Raw genomic sequence first — 15,680 nt, forward strand, 5'->3', positions numbered from 1 at the left:
GTGCGGGGCGGGGCGGGGCGGAGCGGGCGGTACCTGCGCGGCCGCGGCCTCACCTGGAGCGGCGCGTTGCTCGGTGGCGGCGGGGCCATGTGCGGGTCGCGCTCCGGGCTCTGCCCGCTCCTCCTCCTCCTCCTCTTGCTGCTCGCCGCCGCCCCGGTTCGGCCGTGCTCCCCCCCGGGGCCGCGCCGCGGATCGCTCCCGGCTCCCGGTAAGCGGTGCCGTCGAGGCGCGGGGAGCATCGTTGGGCCGGGGTTCCGCCGCGCCGTGCGGGACCGCGCGTCTGGGTAGGGCAGGCTGCCCCAGGAGCGGCGGAGTTCCTCTTGGTGCGATGCGCAGTTCCCGTCTTGCCCCCCCCACCGATCCGGGGAAATGGGGCCCGGCGATGCCGTCGGGGTGCGGGGCGGGGGCTGCTCAGGGCACCGGGCAGTGGGAGCGGTCCTTTCCCGGCTGCTCTCCGCCCCGAGAGGCGACCCTCGGCGGGCGTTTGGTGGCTGCATCCCCCGGGCAGTGGGAGGGAGCTGCTGGTGCCGTTCGGGTCCCGTCGGTGTCTCCGGTTCGGCCGTGGAGAGGGGAGAGGCCGGGAGCTCCCGGGCGGCGCCGGGACCCCTCGGGTCGGTGGTCGGTGGCGGACGGGCGATGGGAGCGGCTGCCCCGGGGGTCCGTTCTCTGGTCTAGGTGGGGAGGGGCAGCGGCTCGTCGTGGTGCCGGTGGGGCTGCTCACGGTGTTTACTCGTCGGCGTCCCCGGGGAGCGGAGCTGCTCGGGAACCGCGGCCGCAGCCAGCGCTGCCTAATGGCTGCGGAGTACTCAAAGCACTTCGCTGTAAGTGCTCTCTTCGTGCCAGGCCCTGACCTCAGCCCGTTCGGATGCTGCGTGCCGCTGCCCACGGCCCCGCTCCTGCCGGGTGTGGGACTGGCACCAGGGCAGGGCTGGGCTGGGGGTACAGCCCCGCGGGTGGGGGGGCACAGTGCCCCAGAACACTGAGGGTACGAGAATGGGGGGCTCTATCCCCTGAGCTGGTACTGGAGCACAGCTGCAGCCCCGTCTCCTCTGCAGGGAGCAGCTCCGAAGCCAGGGCTGGGGGCTGCCTGTGGCACGGAGGCTCGTGTCCCAGCCGTGGTGTGGTTGTGGCCTTTCCGGCCCCAGCATCTTCTTTATCGTCCGCCATAAAGGGCCGCCAGCACTTCTCTCCAGGCTCCAGCTCCGTATGGGGATAAGGGGACCCTCCAGGGATTTCCTCCCACCCAGAGACCCGCGGGCACAGCTCTGCTCGTCCACTCCCATCTCCCCCGGCAGCCTCTCAGCAGTGTGCTCGGAGCAGCTTAGCGCTGCTAATCCCCTAAACCCGCAGCACTGCCGAGCTGGAGGTCGGGGCTGCAGTGTGGCCGCAGGTGTGGGACTCTGCGATGGTGGAGTCGCTGCCCGGGGGGGTCGGAGCTGGGAGCCCCGAGGCGGGGACACGCTGAGGTGGGAGGTGCGGGGCAGGGCTCTGCGTGCCCAGGAATTTCCCGTAATCTCCGCAACAAAGCCAAGGCGCGCTCCTGCTGCTGCCCGCCCCCGTGCTGGGAGCGGCCCTGACCTTCCCAATCCCTCTCCCTGGAGCTGGGCTGCGAGCACGTGGAGCCCTGCGGGCGTCCGGGTGGCGTGTGGGTCTGAGAACGGCTCCTGGGGGCAGTGGGCTGCGTCCCCTCCCGGCCCCCTGACCCTCTGCCTCTTGCAGCGACCTTAGGAGGCGGCACGGTGCTGTATGGCATCGAGGAGCCCCACGTCGGGGCGCTGCCCGTGGCTCCCCGGGATGCCAGCAGCCCGCGGGTCCCCGTGCGGAGCGGGCGCTCCCTGCAGGTAACGCTCTCGGCAGCCCCGTCCCCAAACCCACCGCGTGTGGCCGCTCCATCACTGCTCCCCTTCCTGCAGGAGGTCCCTGATGTCCCCCACGCTCACACCGCTCTGAGGAGGCAGAAGAGGGATTGGGTGATCCCTCCCATCAAAGTTCCTGAGAATGAGAGGGGTCCCTTCCCCAAAAACTTGGTTCAGGTATGGAGGGCCCCCCCCGAGGTGTTGATGATGCTGTGACCATGTGCATCTCCCAGGGGTCTGGGTGGGATTTCAAGGCTGGGCATGGCTGTGTGCACTGAAGGCACGGAATGCTGGCCATGGGCACAGATCTGCATTTCAATACCTAAAGGGAGCCTACAGAGGGGAGGGGAATCAACTCTTTGAAAGGGTAGATAACAGCAGGACAAGGGGAAATGGTTTTAAGTTGAGGGAGGGGAGATTGAGGTTGGACATCAGGGGGAAATTCTTTACAGAGAGAGTGGTGAGGTACTGAAACAGGCTGCCTAGAGAGATTGTGGATGCCCCGTCCCTGGAAGTGTTCAAGGCTAGATTGGATGGGGCCCTGGGCAGCCTGGTCTAGCATTAAATGAGGAGGTTGGTGGCCCTGCATGTGGCAGGGGGGTTGGAGTTTCATGATCCTTGAGGTCCCTACCAACCCTGGCCATTCTGTGATTCTGTGATCTCACAGCCAGTTTGGGATACCATGGCTGAGGGGTGTGTGGGGAGCTGCTCACCCTGCAGTGGGGAGGCACAGCCCTGCATCACTGCATCTCCTCCCAGATCAAATCCAACCGGGACCGGGAGGCAAAGATTTTCTACAGCATCACTGGGCAGGGGGCAGATGCTCCCCCCGAGGGCATCTTCACCATTGAGAAGGAGACAGGCTGGATGAAGGTGACGCAGCCACTGGACCGGGAGCACATTGACAAGTACCACGTAGGTCCCTGCTGTGGGGCGCTGGGTTCACACCGGTGCTGTGCTGTTTCCACACTCACCCCTCTGCCCTGCAGCTCTACTCCCATGCCGTGTCTGAGAATGGCAAACCCGTGGAGGAGCCGATGGAGATCATAGTGACGGTGACGGACCAGAATGACAACAAGCCCCAGTTCACACAGGAGGTGTTCCGAGGCTCTGTGCCTGAAGGCGCGCTGCCAGGTAGGGCTGTGCTGCATGGGGAAGCTCTGCATCCTGCACGATGCGTCCCTCTCGGGGATGAGAGTGCCCCGTCCTCCATACCCACCCCACTCACACAGACACCCCCCATTGTCCCCCAGGCACTTCGGTGATGCAGGTGAACGCCATGGATGCTGACGATGATGTGGAGACCTACAACGGTGTCATCGCCTACTCCATCCTCAGCCAGGAGCCGCGGGAGCCCCATCCCCACATGTTCACTGTCAACCGCGCCACCGGCACCCTCAGCGTCATCGCCAGCGGCCTCGACCGGGAGGTGAGACCCGTGCCCGCGGGGCAGCCCTGGCAGTGTGGCTCTGGGTGCTGATGTCTGTCTGTCCATCACAGCGCGTGCGGGAGTACACGCTGACCATGCAGGCGGCCGACCTGGACGGGCAGGGGCTGACCACGACGGCACTGGCTGTGATTGAGATCACGGATGTCAATGACAACGCCCCTGAGTTTGACCCCAAAATGGTACCGTGGCTGGGATGTGGGCAGGGTGTGCCTGGTGCTGTGGGCTCTGTGCTGACCATTCTTAATCCACAGTATGAGGCGGCTGTGCCAGAGAATGAGGCCGAGCTGGAGGTGGCCCGGTTGACTACCACGGACCTGGATGAGCCACAGACACCAGCGTGGCGTGCTGTCTACTCCATCGTGCGTGGCAATGAGGGCGGTGCCTTCGCCATCACCACTGACCCTGCCAGCAATGAGGGCGTCCTGCGCACGGCCAAGGTGCGTGTCCCCTACTTGTTCCTGTACCACAGCCATCAGCCGTGGGTGGTGCTGCCCATCCTGTCCCCTCCCACAGGGTCTGGACTATGAGGCCAAGCGGCAGTTCGTGCTCTACGTGGCCGTGGTCAATGAAGCTCCCTTCGCCATCAAGCTGCCCACAGCCACGGCCACAGTGACGGTCAGTGTGGAGGATGTGAACGAGGCGCCCGTCTTTGACCCACCGCTGCGGCTGGCCCAGGTGCTGGAGGATGTGCCACTGGGGCAGCCCCTCGCCTCCTATACAGCCCAGGACCCTGACAGAGCCCAGCAGCAGCGCATCAAGTGAGCAGGGCTGGGTTGGGGTCAGAGAGGGATCCCTATTGCCATGCCCTGCAGGACCAACCTGCTGTGCCCCCAGGTACGTGATGGGCAGTGACCCTGCAGGCTGGCTGGCCGTGCACCCTGAGAATGGCCTCATCACAGCACGGGAGCAGCTGGACCGTGAATCCCCGTTCACCAAGAACAGCACCTACATGGCTGTGCTGCTGGCTGTGGATGACGGTGAGTGCGGCGGCTGTGAAAGGGGCCCTTGTTTCCACGTTCCCATCAGGCTGCAGTCCCACATGAGGGACATGTGCTGCTGGTATCACGGGGCTGCGTCCTGCTCAGCCCCAGGGCAGGGAGTGGTGCCTGCGTTGCCCATAAAGCCTTCTGCCAGCATGGGAGTCCCACTGCAGAGTGTCCCTTACCAGCCCCACTTCTCCCTGCAGGATTGCCACCTGCCACAGGCACCGGCACACTGCTCCTCACCCTGCTGGATGTCAATGACCACGGCCCTGAGCCTGAGCCCCGTGACATCATCATCTGTAATCGCAGCCCTGTGCCCCAGGTGCTGACCATCACCGACCGGGACCTGCCCCCCAACACCGGGCCATTCCGTGCTGAGCTGAGCCACGGCTCTGGGGACAGCTGGGCAGTGGAGGTTGGCAATGGAGGTAACGTGGAGACTCGAGGTGGTGGTGCACGTGGTCCCACATGAGCCAATGTGGTGAAGTGAAGCTTGTCACCTATCCCATGCAGGTGACACGGTTGCCTTGTGGCTGACGGAGCCCCTGGAGCAGAACCTGTACAGCGTCTACCTGCGGCTCTTCGACCGCCAGGGCAAGGACCAGGTCACCGTCATCAGGGCGCAAGTGTGCGACTGCCAGGGCCGGGTGGAGAGCTGTGCCCAGAAGCCGCGGGTGGATACCGGTGTGCCCATCGTGCTCGCCGTGCTGGGCGCCGTGCTGGCCCTGCTGCGTGAGTGCCCACCTGCTTTGTGGGGCGTGGGAGGGACCCAAGGATGCAGCATGGGGGATGAAGCACTGATGCAGCTCCTCTCCTGCAGTCGTGTTGCTGCTGCTGCTTCTCTTGGTGAGGAGGAGGAAGGTGGTGAAGGAGCCGCTGCTGCTGCCCGAGGACGACACGAGGGACAACATCTTCTACTACGGGGAGGAAGGTGGGGGTGAGGAGGACCAGGTGAGGGCCGGGCCCGAGGCCGTGGGGAGGAGTTGCAGCGCTCCCTGGGCGTCAACCTCATCCTGCTCCGTCCCCACACAGGACTACGACCTGAGCCAGCTGCACCGCGGCCTGGACGCCCGTCCCGAGGTGATCCGCAATGATGTGGCCCCCCCGCTGATGGCTGCCCCCCAGTACCGGCCCCGGCCCGCCAACCCCGATGAGATCGGAAACTTCATCGATGAGGTGAGCCCCAGCCGTCCGTGCTGGCTCTGCTGGGCTGCCCCGCAGCGTTCCCATCCCGTAGGGCTGAGGCCGGGGGGAGCAGCGGGTGAGCCCTTCCTCTGTCCCCCCCAGAACCTGAAGGCGGCCGACACGGACCCCACGGCCCCCCCCTACGACTCGCTGCTGGTGTTCGACTACGAGGGCGGCGGCTCGGAGGCCACCTCGCTCAGCTCCCTCAACTCCTCCGCCTCCGACCAGGACCAGGACTACGACTACCTCAACGAGTGGGGCAACCGCTTCAAGAAGCTGGCGGAGCTCTATGGCGGCGGGGAGGACGATGAATAGCCCTGCCCCCCCCCCCCCAGTGCTGCTGCTGCCCAAAGCCTTACCCTGCCCGTGCCTTGGGGCCGTGCTGCCCTCTCCTGCACTCCCCGTGCTGCCCAAAGCAGCCTTGGCTTCCTCCTGTGTGTTTCAACTTTTTTTTTTTTTTTAAGGAAAACATGAGTTTAATGTAGTGAGATGGTACCGGTGGGCTGAGCTGGGGTCTGTAGAAGTTTTAAAGAAGTTTTAATAAAGGATGTGGCTTTCCTTTTTTTCTTTTTTAAGATCTTGCTCTCTCTTGTGCTGTGATTCTGGGGAATGTGCGCTAACGGGGCTCAGAGCCAGACCCTCCTCACGCGGGGACCCTCGGGGCAGGGGCTGGCACTGCCCAATCCCCTGTGCGCAGCGATGGGGAGCTCAGGGAGCAGCACTGCCCATCCCCAGGGCTCTCTGCCTGCTTGGCGCTCAGCAATAAGTGCATTAAACAACTTAGCTGCATTAACCACGCCGGCTGAGCACCGCGCCTAAGGGGAAACGAGCAGCGCTGCTCCCGCGCCACGGCCGGGGCTCAGCCGCTGTCCCAGCTCGGCAGCCCCAGCGACCGCCGTGCGGACTTTGTCCCGCTGCAGCCGCGGGGGCTGCGGTGGCACTGAGGGTCGCTGCTCACCCCGGGACGCAAAGGAGCACCGCAGTTCGCAGAAGGGGCGGCAGCTGGAGGGAGGGGACCGACCCCACCGCCCCCTCATCCCCCCGTGGGCCGCGTGCCCGTGGAAGGCGCCGTGGGACGGGGCGGGCGGGACGGGGCGGCCCTGGTGAGGCGGAGCGGGGCGGGGAGGGGCCCGGCGGGGCCAACACCTGCGGGCGGGGCGCTCCCACCTGCGCTCGACGGAAGCAGAGCTCGGCAGCTCCGTCCGCAGCGGTACCGGCCCGGTCCCTGAGCCATGGGGCGGCGGTGGGGTTGCAGGGGTTCCACCGCCCTGCAGCGCTTCCCCGTGTTGGTGCTGCTGCTGCTGCTGCTCCAGGTGCGGGGCTGCCGGGCGGGACGGAGGGGACAGGAGGAGACAGAAGGGGAAAGGGCTGACGCCTCTCTCGGACAGGTGTGTGGCCGGCGGTGTGATGAGGCAGCCCCCTGCCAGCCCGGCTTTGCTGCAGAGACCTTCACCTTCAGTGTGCCCCGGGACAGCGTGGCGGCGGGCAGGGAGCTGGGACGAGGTAGGACCTTGCCGGGCAGCTGGGGTTGTGGGTACAGAGCTGTGGTCATGAGGATGGGTTGGGTGTGCGATACCGAAGGTGATGAGATACATGGGGACAAGCTCAGTGCCTGGTACCAAGGGTGGCTGGTACCAAGGACAAAGGTGTTCCTGATGGGACAGGCTCGATGCGTGGCAAAGTGGCATAGAAATATGGTTGTGGGGGTGGGCAGCGTGCGTGGCACCGAGGGTAGCCATGGGGAACAAAGCCGTGGCTAAGTGCCCATGTGCCCTGCGTGGTGTCAGGGTTGGCTGCACTCTGCCCAGTTCAATGCTGGTGGCCATGGGCACACACAACCGTGCCTATGTGTCCCAGCTCCCCGAGCAGCCAGGTGGTGCAGGTGCCGGGGCGAGGGCGCGTGGGGGCAGTGGGTGCCTCTCCCAGCAGCACCGAGGCGGGCGGTGCTGAGTCAGGCAGAGCGGGCTTGTTCGGGCCGGCAGGCTGGGTGTGGGGCATGGAGCCCGGCCCTGAACCTGCATCGAGCCCACATCCCAGCACCGAGCACACATCAGCACCAAGCCCACATCCCAGCACCAAGCACCCGTCCTGGTGCGGAGCCGTGTGTGGGTGCAGGCAGTGGTTCTTGGGAAGGGTGGCTGAGGAGCTCCAGTCTGAGTTTCGCCCACGCTGGGGAGTATCGGGGCTGGGAGCTGAACCCTGCACTGTATCGAATACATTGTGAGCTTTCTGCCAGTTAATCATTTACCAAAGCTGTGCAAGCACAAGCAGGCTGTGCCCATTGGGGCAGTGCCTGACACCAGGGTGAAGAGCAGCTGCGTGCCAAGCGGCACTTCCCCAGCACACAGCATTGGCTCCCAGCTGGAAATCCCCGGCTGCTGAGCACCAGCACTTCCCGTCTGGGGCCGGTGACAGAGGACTTGTGTGGGAGGAGGGTGTCTGAGTCTGCCCACGCGTGCCAGCGCTGCTGCCGCAATGCCTGGCCACAGAGCATCGTGCCGTGCCCTCCGTGCCGTGCAGCCCTTCAAAAGCCCCATTTGTGGTACAGCACGGGCAGGCTGATGAGCTGCCCTGTAATTATCTGATGAGCCGAGCACTGTGTTTGCAGTCAGACAGGTCTGGATTGGCCCCGAGTGGCGCTGGGGTGGTGAACATCAGTGGGTGCTCCAGGGGCCGGGTTGGGTGCAGCTCTGGGCTTCCCGACGGCGCTGCAACTGCCCGGCTGATGAAAGGGCTCAGTGGAGGAAGGAGCAATTTCCTCCATGTTAATGCAGGCTGTAAAAGCTGCACGGAACGATGCTTTCCAGTGGGTGCTGGGGCTGCTGCTGCCCCACACCCCAAGGGAAGGATGGACAGCACCTGCCCTGCATCCCTGGGGCCGTATTCAGCCTCACTTACTGCACAAAGAGTCCCCAGGTAGGGGATGGGATGGCAGATCCCAGGAAGGAGCTCTCAAGGAGACCTTGGCTATGTCGGTATGGCACTTTATGGGAGAAATACAGGTGTGCAGCCAGGTGTGACACTCCCCAGTTGCGTAGGTCCCGGATCAGCCCCAAATGGGAGAAACCTCGAGAGTCTGAAGTCACGGTGAAACTCGGTGATGTCAGTCCCTGGCGGGACATGTGGCTTACAGTGTTCTTACAGCACTTTCACCCCGGCTGCTCATGGGCTGACGTTGCTTCCCCCTGCCACCAGCTTCCGCCCCAGCACAGCCACACTTGCACAACCTGCGTGGGGACAGGGAAGAGCCTTGGGATGGTGGCACTTGGCTGTGCCTGTGACTCACCCTGCGCCCAGCCCGGGTGAGACACTTTCCTGTGTCACAGCAGAATGGAGGTAGCTTAGTGTTCCCAGATCCCAGCCCAGCGTGGAGGGTTCACTCCCCGGCCCCAGCTTTGAGCCGGTAATTCACTGATTTTGGCCCCATGGCCAAACGCATTTCAGGGTCCAGGAAAGCAGGAGCACTCAGTTGCCTCCTGCAGTGTAGGAGCCCCCGAGCTCGACCCCACGCCCCGCCGAGGCCCCACTGGCTCCGTGCCCTGGGGAGAATGGGGCTGGGAGGGGTTGGCTTTCAAGTGTGGAGCTGGAAAAACAGGTTGTGCACGGCCGGGCGCAGAGGGGGAGAGGGGGAGCTGAGCAGTGGTGCGGGGCCAGGTGCTGAGCACGGTGTGCTCGCTGCACCGCGTCGGTGCGGGGCCGGGTGCTGAGCACGGTGCGCTCCGCCGGCCGGGTGCCAGGTGCCGGGTGCCCGCAGGGATGGGGCACCTCCCCACTGCGAGCCCACGGTGCGGGAGCGCCCGGCATGCCCCAGCACAGCCCTGCATAGCCGGCACCACCGGCTGTCCCGGCCTGGCCGGGGGTCCCGCCTGGGTTGGCATCGCCCCGCAGGGAGCGGCGCACGGCGGTGAGAAAGCAGCCCCCAGCCCAGCTCTGCCATCACCTCCCCCTCGTTGTTGTCTCTGAATTCCTGGGCTGCCTGCGGGCTGATGTAACACGGGACGCTGGGACAGGTCCCGGCAGTGACGGCTGCCCCTGGGGAGTCCAGAGGAGCCCACCTCCGTGCTTCCCACCCTGGGCACACTGTTGTGCCATCACGGTACCCCGCGTGCTGTACAGCCATGCAGGAGCCGAGGGTGCGCAGGTCAAGGGGACCCAGGCTGGGTGCTGCTGGCTAAAACAAAACATCCCCAGACAAAGGAGCGTTTGTTCTGGCAGTTCCAGCCATGCGGCCATGGCTCATGTGATGCTGCTGCTCGCCGCAGAGCTGCGCGGTCCCTCCCCCCCAAGGCTGTCCTCAGCCCTGGCATGCCGGTCCCTGCTGTGAGCAGTGCCAGACCTGCGTCGCCAGTGCTGGAGCTCACACCGTGACCCAGAGGGGTGACACCGGAGTGCCATCTGTCCCAAAAGAACCCCAAACGGCAGAGGGGATAGAGGTCTGTACAGATGTTTGGGCAGCAGGGGTGCCACAGCTGCTGTCACACATCTTTGGGTGCACCTTCCCCACCGCACAGATTCGTGCCCCAGTCGGCTGCTGGTGTGGCCGTGAGCCAGCATATCAGAGCCAGACACAGCCCTTGTTTTGATTTGAAAAGCAACCGGAGCAGCGGCACAGCACCCTCTGCCCACTGCCACGAGCAGGGCAGCAGTGGTGCTATGGGGACACGTGCTGCATGGACACACCATGCCATGTGGCAAGGATGGATAACATTGAGGTTGGGTATTAGGAGAACTTTCTTTGAAAGAGCGGTGATGTGTTGGCATCGGCTACCCAGGGAGTGGTGGAGTCACCATCCCTGGAGGTGTTCAAGGACTGTGGAGATGTGGCACTGAGGGATGCAGTTAATGGTCATGGTGGGATGGGTTGGGGATCTCAGTGGTGTTTTCCAACCAGAACAATTCTATGATTGTACAATGTGCCACACATAGGCTGCACTGCTCACAGTGCAGTGTGAAGGGATGCTCTGTGCCTATGCTTTCTTGTGCATGCTGGTGTGCACGGGGATGTGCTGTGCACGGGGATGTGCTGTGCACGGTGGGGCTCCTGCCCACGCTCTCCCTCTGCCCGCAGTGAGCTTTGCAGCCTGCGGTGGGCGGCCGTGGGCCGTGTATTTCCCGACTGATACACGCTTCAAGGTGAATGTGGATGGCACCGTCTCAACGAAACGGCCATTGATGCTCCATGGGAGGAAGATCAGCTTCATCATCTACGCACGGGACGCCACGGGCAAGAGGCACTCAGCCCGGGTGACTGTGGGCAGGCAGAGGCACCGCCACCATCACGACCACCACCTGCAGGTGAAGTGAAATCCCCACAGTCACTGCAGCCCCACTCTTTGGGGCTGAGAACAGCACGTGCCTCTGGGCTGCTCTGCGCCGCCGCAGGCACCGAGACGAGCCACTGTTCCTGCAGGACATGACGCCAGCTGTGCTGACCTTCCCCAAGCACGACTCCGGCTTCCTCCGGAGGCAGAAGAGGGACTGGGTCATCCCCCCCATCAGCTGCCTCGAGAACCACCGGGGGCCCTACCCCATGAAGCTGGTGCAGGTACGGGGCTGAGGGCCGAGCCGCCCCCCGGCCGGGCTGAGCACAGCATCACGGGGACGGGCACCGGCCCGCGGGTGTCCCCTCTCACCGCCCCGCCTCGCCGCCAGATCAAATCCAACAAGGACAAGGAGTCCAAGGTGTACTACAGCATCACGGGGCAGGGCGCGGACAGCCCACCCGTGGGCATCTTCGTCATCGAGCGCGAGACGGGGTGGCTGGAGGTGACCGAGCAGCTGGACCGGGAGAAGATCGATCGCTACACCGTGAGTGGGGGCCGCGGGGCGGGCGGGGCCGTGCGGGGCCGTGCGGGCTGACGGTGCCCCCGCAGCTCTTCTCCCACGCCGTGTCGGCCAGCGGGCAGCCCGTGGAGGACCCCATGGAGATCATCATCACGGTGATGGACCAGAATGACAACAGGCCCGTGTTCATCAAGGAGGTCTTCGTCGGCTACATCGAGGAGAACGCGAAGCCGGGTGCGGGGACCGGCGGGCAGGCGGGGGGCCGGGAGCCCCGGTGCGGAGCGGTGCTGGGGGCGGCGGTGCCGCGTCCCACGAGTGACGTCTGCCCGGCTCTTCGCTCTGCCCAGGCACCTCCGTGATGACCGTGAACGCCACGGACGCGGACGACGCGGTGAACACCGACAATGGCATCGTCAGCTACTCCATCGTCAGCCAGCAGCCGCCCAGCCCGCACCCGCAGATGTTCACCATCGACCCGGCCAAGGGCATCATCAGCGTGCTGGGCACGGGGCTGGACCGGGAGGTGGGCGCTCTCCTCGTGCCCCACGGCAGGCACACAGCCCACGCACAGAGGGGTGGTGGGACGCGCTGTGGGGATGCGGGGCCTCTGATGGTGTGACCTCATCTTGCAGACCACTCCCAACTACACACTGATTGTCCAGGCCACGGACCAGGAGGGCAAGGGCCTGTCCAACACTGCCACGGCCATCATTGAGGTCACGGATGCCAACGACAATATTCCCATCTTCAAACCTACCATGGTATGTGCTCCCTCACCCTTGCTGGCTCCCACCAGCTGCTGCCCTCCCCAGGCTGCCCACATGTGACCACCCCTGTGCCCTCTCTGCAGTATGAAGGGGTGGTGGAAGAGAACAAGCCGGGTATAGAGGTGGCCAGGCTGACCGTGACGGACCAAGACGCACCAGGCTCCCCAGCCTGGCAAGCTGTTTACCACATCAAGAGTGGAGACCAGGATGGTGCTTTCAGCATTACCACCGACCCCAGCACCAACAATGGCATCCTGAGGACAGCCAAGGTGAGTCACGTCACTGCCGATGGCCCCAGTGTGGGCCATGTCCCCACCAGCCCCACTGCCACCTCAACCCCTTTCCCTACCCTGCAGGGCCTGGATTACGAGACCAAGAACCGCTATGACCTGGTGGTGACGGTGGAGAACAAAGTGCCCCTGTCCGTGCCCATCACACTGTCCACCGCCAGTGTCCTGGTGACTGTCTTGGACGTGAATGAGCCTCCTGTCTTTGTGCCCCCTATCAAGAGGGTGGGGGTATCAGAGGACCTACCAGTGGGGCACGAGGTTACATCCTACACAGCCCAAGACCCTGACAGGGACGTGAGGCAGAAAATCACGTGAGTGGGGGCTTGGCTGGCAGAGAGAGAGCATGGGATGGGCATTGAACCCCCCCTGACAGCTCCCTCCGCCCAGGTACCGCATGGGCAGCGACCCGGCAGGCTGGCTGGCTATTGACCAGGAGAACGGCATCATCACGGCTGCCCAGCCACTGGACCGCGAGTCGGTGCACGCCATCAACAGTACATACAAGGCTATCATCCTGGCTGTGGACAATGGTGAGGCTGTGCCTCCACTGTAGGCAGCTGGAAGCTCTGGGGATGTGGGCTCTCCACCTCACTAATGTCTGGCTTTGTAGGGATACCGGATGCCACCGGTACGGGGACGCTGCTGCTGCTCCTCCAGGATGTGAATGACAACGGGCCCACGCCAGAGCCCCGGTCCTTTGAGATCTGCAGTCGGCAGCCGGAGCAGCAGATGCTGAGCATTGTTGACAAGGACTTGCCCCCACATACCTACCCCTTCAAGGCAGCACTGGAGCATGGTTCCAGCAACAACTGGACTGTTGCGATAAGGGGCCAAGGTAGGTGCTGCGGGGTGCAGGGCAATGAGGGGACACTGAGCAAGGGCCAGATCCTGCCTTTCTGTGCTACCCTGAATGCCACCAGCACTGAGCTTCTGCTGGCTTGCATGATGGGGAGCTGCCATGGGGCAGAGTCCTGATAGTGTCCCCACACCTGGGGACAGCTCTGAGCCCGATCTCCTCTCTCTTGCACAAGATGAGCTGGCCCTGAGCCTGAAAAAGGAGCTGGAGCCGGGCGAGTACAACATCTTCCTGAAGCTGACGGACAGCCAGGGCAAGGCGCAGGTGACGCAGGTGAAAGCCCAGGTGTGTGAGTGTGAAGGGACAGCCAAGAACTGCGAGCGGAGGTCGTACATCGTCGGTGGGCTGGGCGTCCCTGCCATCCTGGGCATCCTGGGGGGCATCCTGGCCCTGCTGAGTGAGTATGGTGTGATGGGGATGTGGATGGGGCTGCTTTCCCCTCGCAGCCCTGATGCCATGCTCTCTGCTCGCAGTTCTGCTGCTGCTGCTGCTGCTCTTTGCCCGGCGACGCAAAGTGGAGAAGGAGCCACTGTTGCCACCCGAGGATGACATGCGGGACAATGTCTACAACTACGATGAGGAGGGCGGCGGCGAGGAGGACCAGGTGGGACTGCGTGCCGGCTCACAGTGCTGCCCACGGGATCCTCGCAGCACTGTCCCTATGGCAGATGGTCCTCCAGGGTCCTGCTGTAGCCATGAGGGATGTTTGGCAAGCACAAAGCTCTCAATCCCCCCTGCAAAGCCCCTGGTTCATTCTGCCCCAGAGCAGCAGTGCCTACAGCCTCCCTCAAGCGTCACACTGCTGTCCTCTCATGCTCTCTGCTCCGTCCCCACACAGGACTACGACCTGAGCCAGCTGCACCGCGGCCTGGACGCCCGTCCCGAGGTGATCCGCAATGATGTGGCCCCCCCGCTGATGGCTGCCCCCCAGTACCGGCCCCGGCCCGCCAACCCCGATGAGATCGGAAACTTCATCGATGAGGTGAGCCCCAGCCGTCCGTGCTGGCTCTGCTGGGCTGCCCCGCAGCGTTCCCATCCCGTAGGGCTGAGGCCGGGGGGAGCAGCGGGTGAGCCCTTCCTCTGCCCCCCCCCAGAACCTGAAGGCGGCCGACACGGACCCCACGGCCCCCCCCTACGACTCGCTGCTGGTGTTCGACTACGAGGGCGGCGGCTCGGAGGCCACCTCGCTCAGCTCCCTCAACTCCTCCGCCTCCGACCAGGACCAGGACTACGACTACCTCAACGAGTGGGGCAACCGCTTCAAGAAGCTGGCGGAGCTCTATGGCGGCGGGGAGGACGATGACTAGGCAGCCCTCGTCCCCTTGGCTGGCCCGCCACATGGCTCTTGCCGTTTCACCCCCTCGGACATGCACTGGCTGTTGCAGCCAAAGCCCCCTCCAACAGCGTTGGATCCGTCACTCGCATCCCTCCCCTTCGGTGCAGGGAAAGCTCAGGGTCACCGGGGCTGGAGGCTTTTGGGGAGCCCACGCTTTTCCTGCCCTCTCAGCCCCACACAGGGCACCTTGGGAACAGGCTGGTGGCAGGCGCTCCCTGGCCTGGAGGTGCGCTGCTCCTGGGTCAGCTCCCAGTGCCTGAATCCCACAGCCCCCACCACATGGCTGGTGCTCAGCATCTCTCCCCCTGCAAGGAAAGAGGCCCCGCTGCCTCTCTCCCTTTGCTACAGAGGAAGGGGTTTCTCCAGCACTCTCCATAATACCTCATGCTCCCAACCCCGACATCACCGCCACGCTCAGGGTTTGGGATGGTTGGGATGCCTTTGTGTGGAGCTGCTCATGCATGTGCAGCGCAGGGTGGGTGATCAATCACACAGCCCAATGATGTGCCGTTCTCTTTGCATGATACACGAGAGAATTATATTTGATATAGTACTTACAGGCAGATTTCTATTTTTTTGTATAACAGGTGATGATGTTATTTCCATCTATGTCGTTTGTAATTATTGTTCTGTTAATGAGAGGTGCTTTCTGAAATCAAGTGGCTTTACTTAAACTCTGAACTCCGTGTCTAGCTGTTGTTTTGTATTTTAAATATGGGAAAAGGGCCCGATGCACGCTGCAAGGCCAGCAATTGTCTAAGTGTTAATTGATGGAATGATTTTTATATAAAATTGAAAGAATAAATTGTAAGAAAACCAGCAGCTCTGTTCTCTGCATCTGCCTCTGCCGGCAGCGCTGCCCCATGGTGCTTCCTTGGAGTGGCTGTGGCTGCTGCTGCCTCCAAAGTGCCAGAGAGAAACAAAATGCTAACTGCAGCCCTGTTCTTTATATCAACTCTGCTCAAGAGGAGATGGATTCATATCGGAGCACGTGTTTTCCCAGCACAAGGCTGAGGAGAAGCACAACCGTATCTAATAGCAGTCAAGTTTTTACTCTGCTGCCTAGGCAGGCCCTAGGGAAGGGAAGAGCAGCAGACTGTGTGAAAATTGGACTCACATCAAAGTTCTTTATCCCAGGAGCTGCACCCTGTGCATAACGCCCTGCCCCACTGA

At 63.5% G+C, this 15,680-nt stretch overlaps 2 protein-coding genes across 4 annotated transcripts; both read left to right on the forward strand.

Annotated features, from left to right (window-relative positions):
* The first annotated feature begins 43 nt into the window (after nucleotides 1-43).
* On the forward strand, nucleotides 44-6,049 carry LOC116243676 (B-cadherin). 2 transcript variants are annotated; one of them, XM_031615036.2, is made up of 15 exons: nucleotides 44-208; nucleotides 1,720-1,841; nucleotides 1,914-2,033; nucleotides 2,616-2,771; nucleotides 2,846-2,990; nucleotides 3,110-3,285; nucleotides 3,357-3,485; nucleotides 3,558-3,743; nucleotides 3,820-4,064; nucleotides 4,141-4,283; nucleotides 4,493-4,717; nucleotides 4,803-5,021; nucleotides 5,110-5,240; nucleotides 5,322-5,465; nucleotides 5,577-6,049. In XM_031615036.2, exons 1-15 carry the CDS (start codon nucleotides 88-90, stop codon nucleotides 5,787-5,789), a joined length of 2,475 nt encoding a protein of 824 aa, XP_031470896.2. In that variant the 5' UTR covers nucleotides 44-87; the 3' UTR covers nucleotides 5,790-6,049. The 2 variants fall into 2 exon arrangements, with proteins under 2 accessions (XP_031470896.2, XP_090005630.1); XM_090149504.1 differs by lacking the exon at nucleotides 44-208 and adding an exon at nucleotides 384-1,390.
* A 566-nt stretch (nucleotides 6,050-6,615) lies between these two features.
* On the forward strand, nucleotides 6,616-14,738 carry LOC116243675 (cadherin-1). 2 transcript variants are annotated; one of them, XM_031615035.2, is made up of 16 exons: nucleotides 6,617-6,787; nucleotides 6,863-6,977; nucleotides 10,543-10,769; nucleotides 10,885-11,019; nucleotides 11,127-11,282; nucleotides 11,348-11,492; nucleotides 11,606-11,781; nucleotides 11,891-12,019; nucleotides 12,109-12,294; nucleotides 12,382-12,626; nucleotides 12,703-12,845; nucleotides 12,926-13,150; nucleotides 13,347-13,568; nucleotides 13,645-13,775; nucleotides 14,010-14,153; nucleotides 14,266-14,738. In XM_031615035.2, the coding sequence occupies exons 1-16, from the start codon at nucleotides 6,707-6,709 to the stop codon at nucleotides 14,476-14,478; spliced, it is 2,673 nt and encodes an 890-aa protein (XP_031470895.1). In that variant the 5' UTR covers nucleotides 6,617-6,706; the 3' UTR covers nucleotides 14,479-14,738. The 2 variants fall into 2 exon arrangements, with proteins under 2 accessions (XP_031470894.1, XP_031470895.1); XM_031615034.2 differs by having other exon boundaries at nucleotides 6,616-6,787; nucleotides 12,109-12,626.
* Nucleotides 14,739-15,680: the final 942 nt, after the last annotated feature.

This window comes from Phasianus colchicus, chromosome 13 (assembly GCF_987193195.1).
Source record: "Phasianus colchicus chromosome 13, bPhaCol1.hap1.1, whole genome shotgun sequence".
Lineage (NCBI taxonomy): Eukaryota > Metazoa > Chordata > Aves > Galliformes > Phasianidae > Phasianus > Phasianus colchicus.

Bases quoted from the DNA above. Each gene is read 5' to 3' on its own strand.
- LOC116243676 (XM_090149504.1), top strand. From the start codon at position 1,207: ATGGGGATAAGGGGACCCTCCAGGGATTTCCTCCCACCCAGAGACCCG. The intron at 2,034-2,615 runs GTATGGAGGGCC...ATCTCCTCCCAG, and splicing joins TCCCCAAAAACTTGGTTCAG to ATCAAATCCAACCGGGACCG. The intron at 5,466-5,576 runs GTGAGCCCCAGC...TGTCCCCCCCAG, and splicing joins TCGGAAACTTCATCGATGAG to AACCTGAAGGCGGCCGACAC.
- LOC116243675 (XM_031615034.2), top strand. From the start codon at position 6,707: ATGGGGCGGCGGTGGGGTTGCAGGGGTTCCACCGCCCTGCAGCGCTTC. The intron at 10,770-10,884 runs GTGAAGTGAAAT...CTGTTCCTGCAG, and splicing joins ATCACGACCACCACCTGCAG to GACATGACGCCAGCTGTGCT. The intron at 11,782-11,890 runs GTGGGCGCTCTC...CTCATCTTGCAG, and splicing joins GCACGGGGCTGGACCGGGAG to ACCACTCCCAACTACACACT.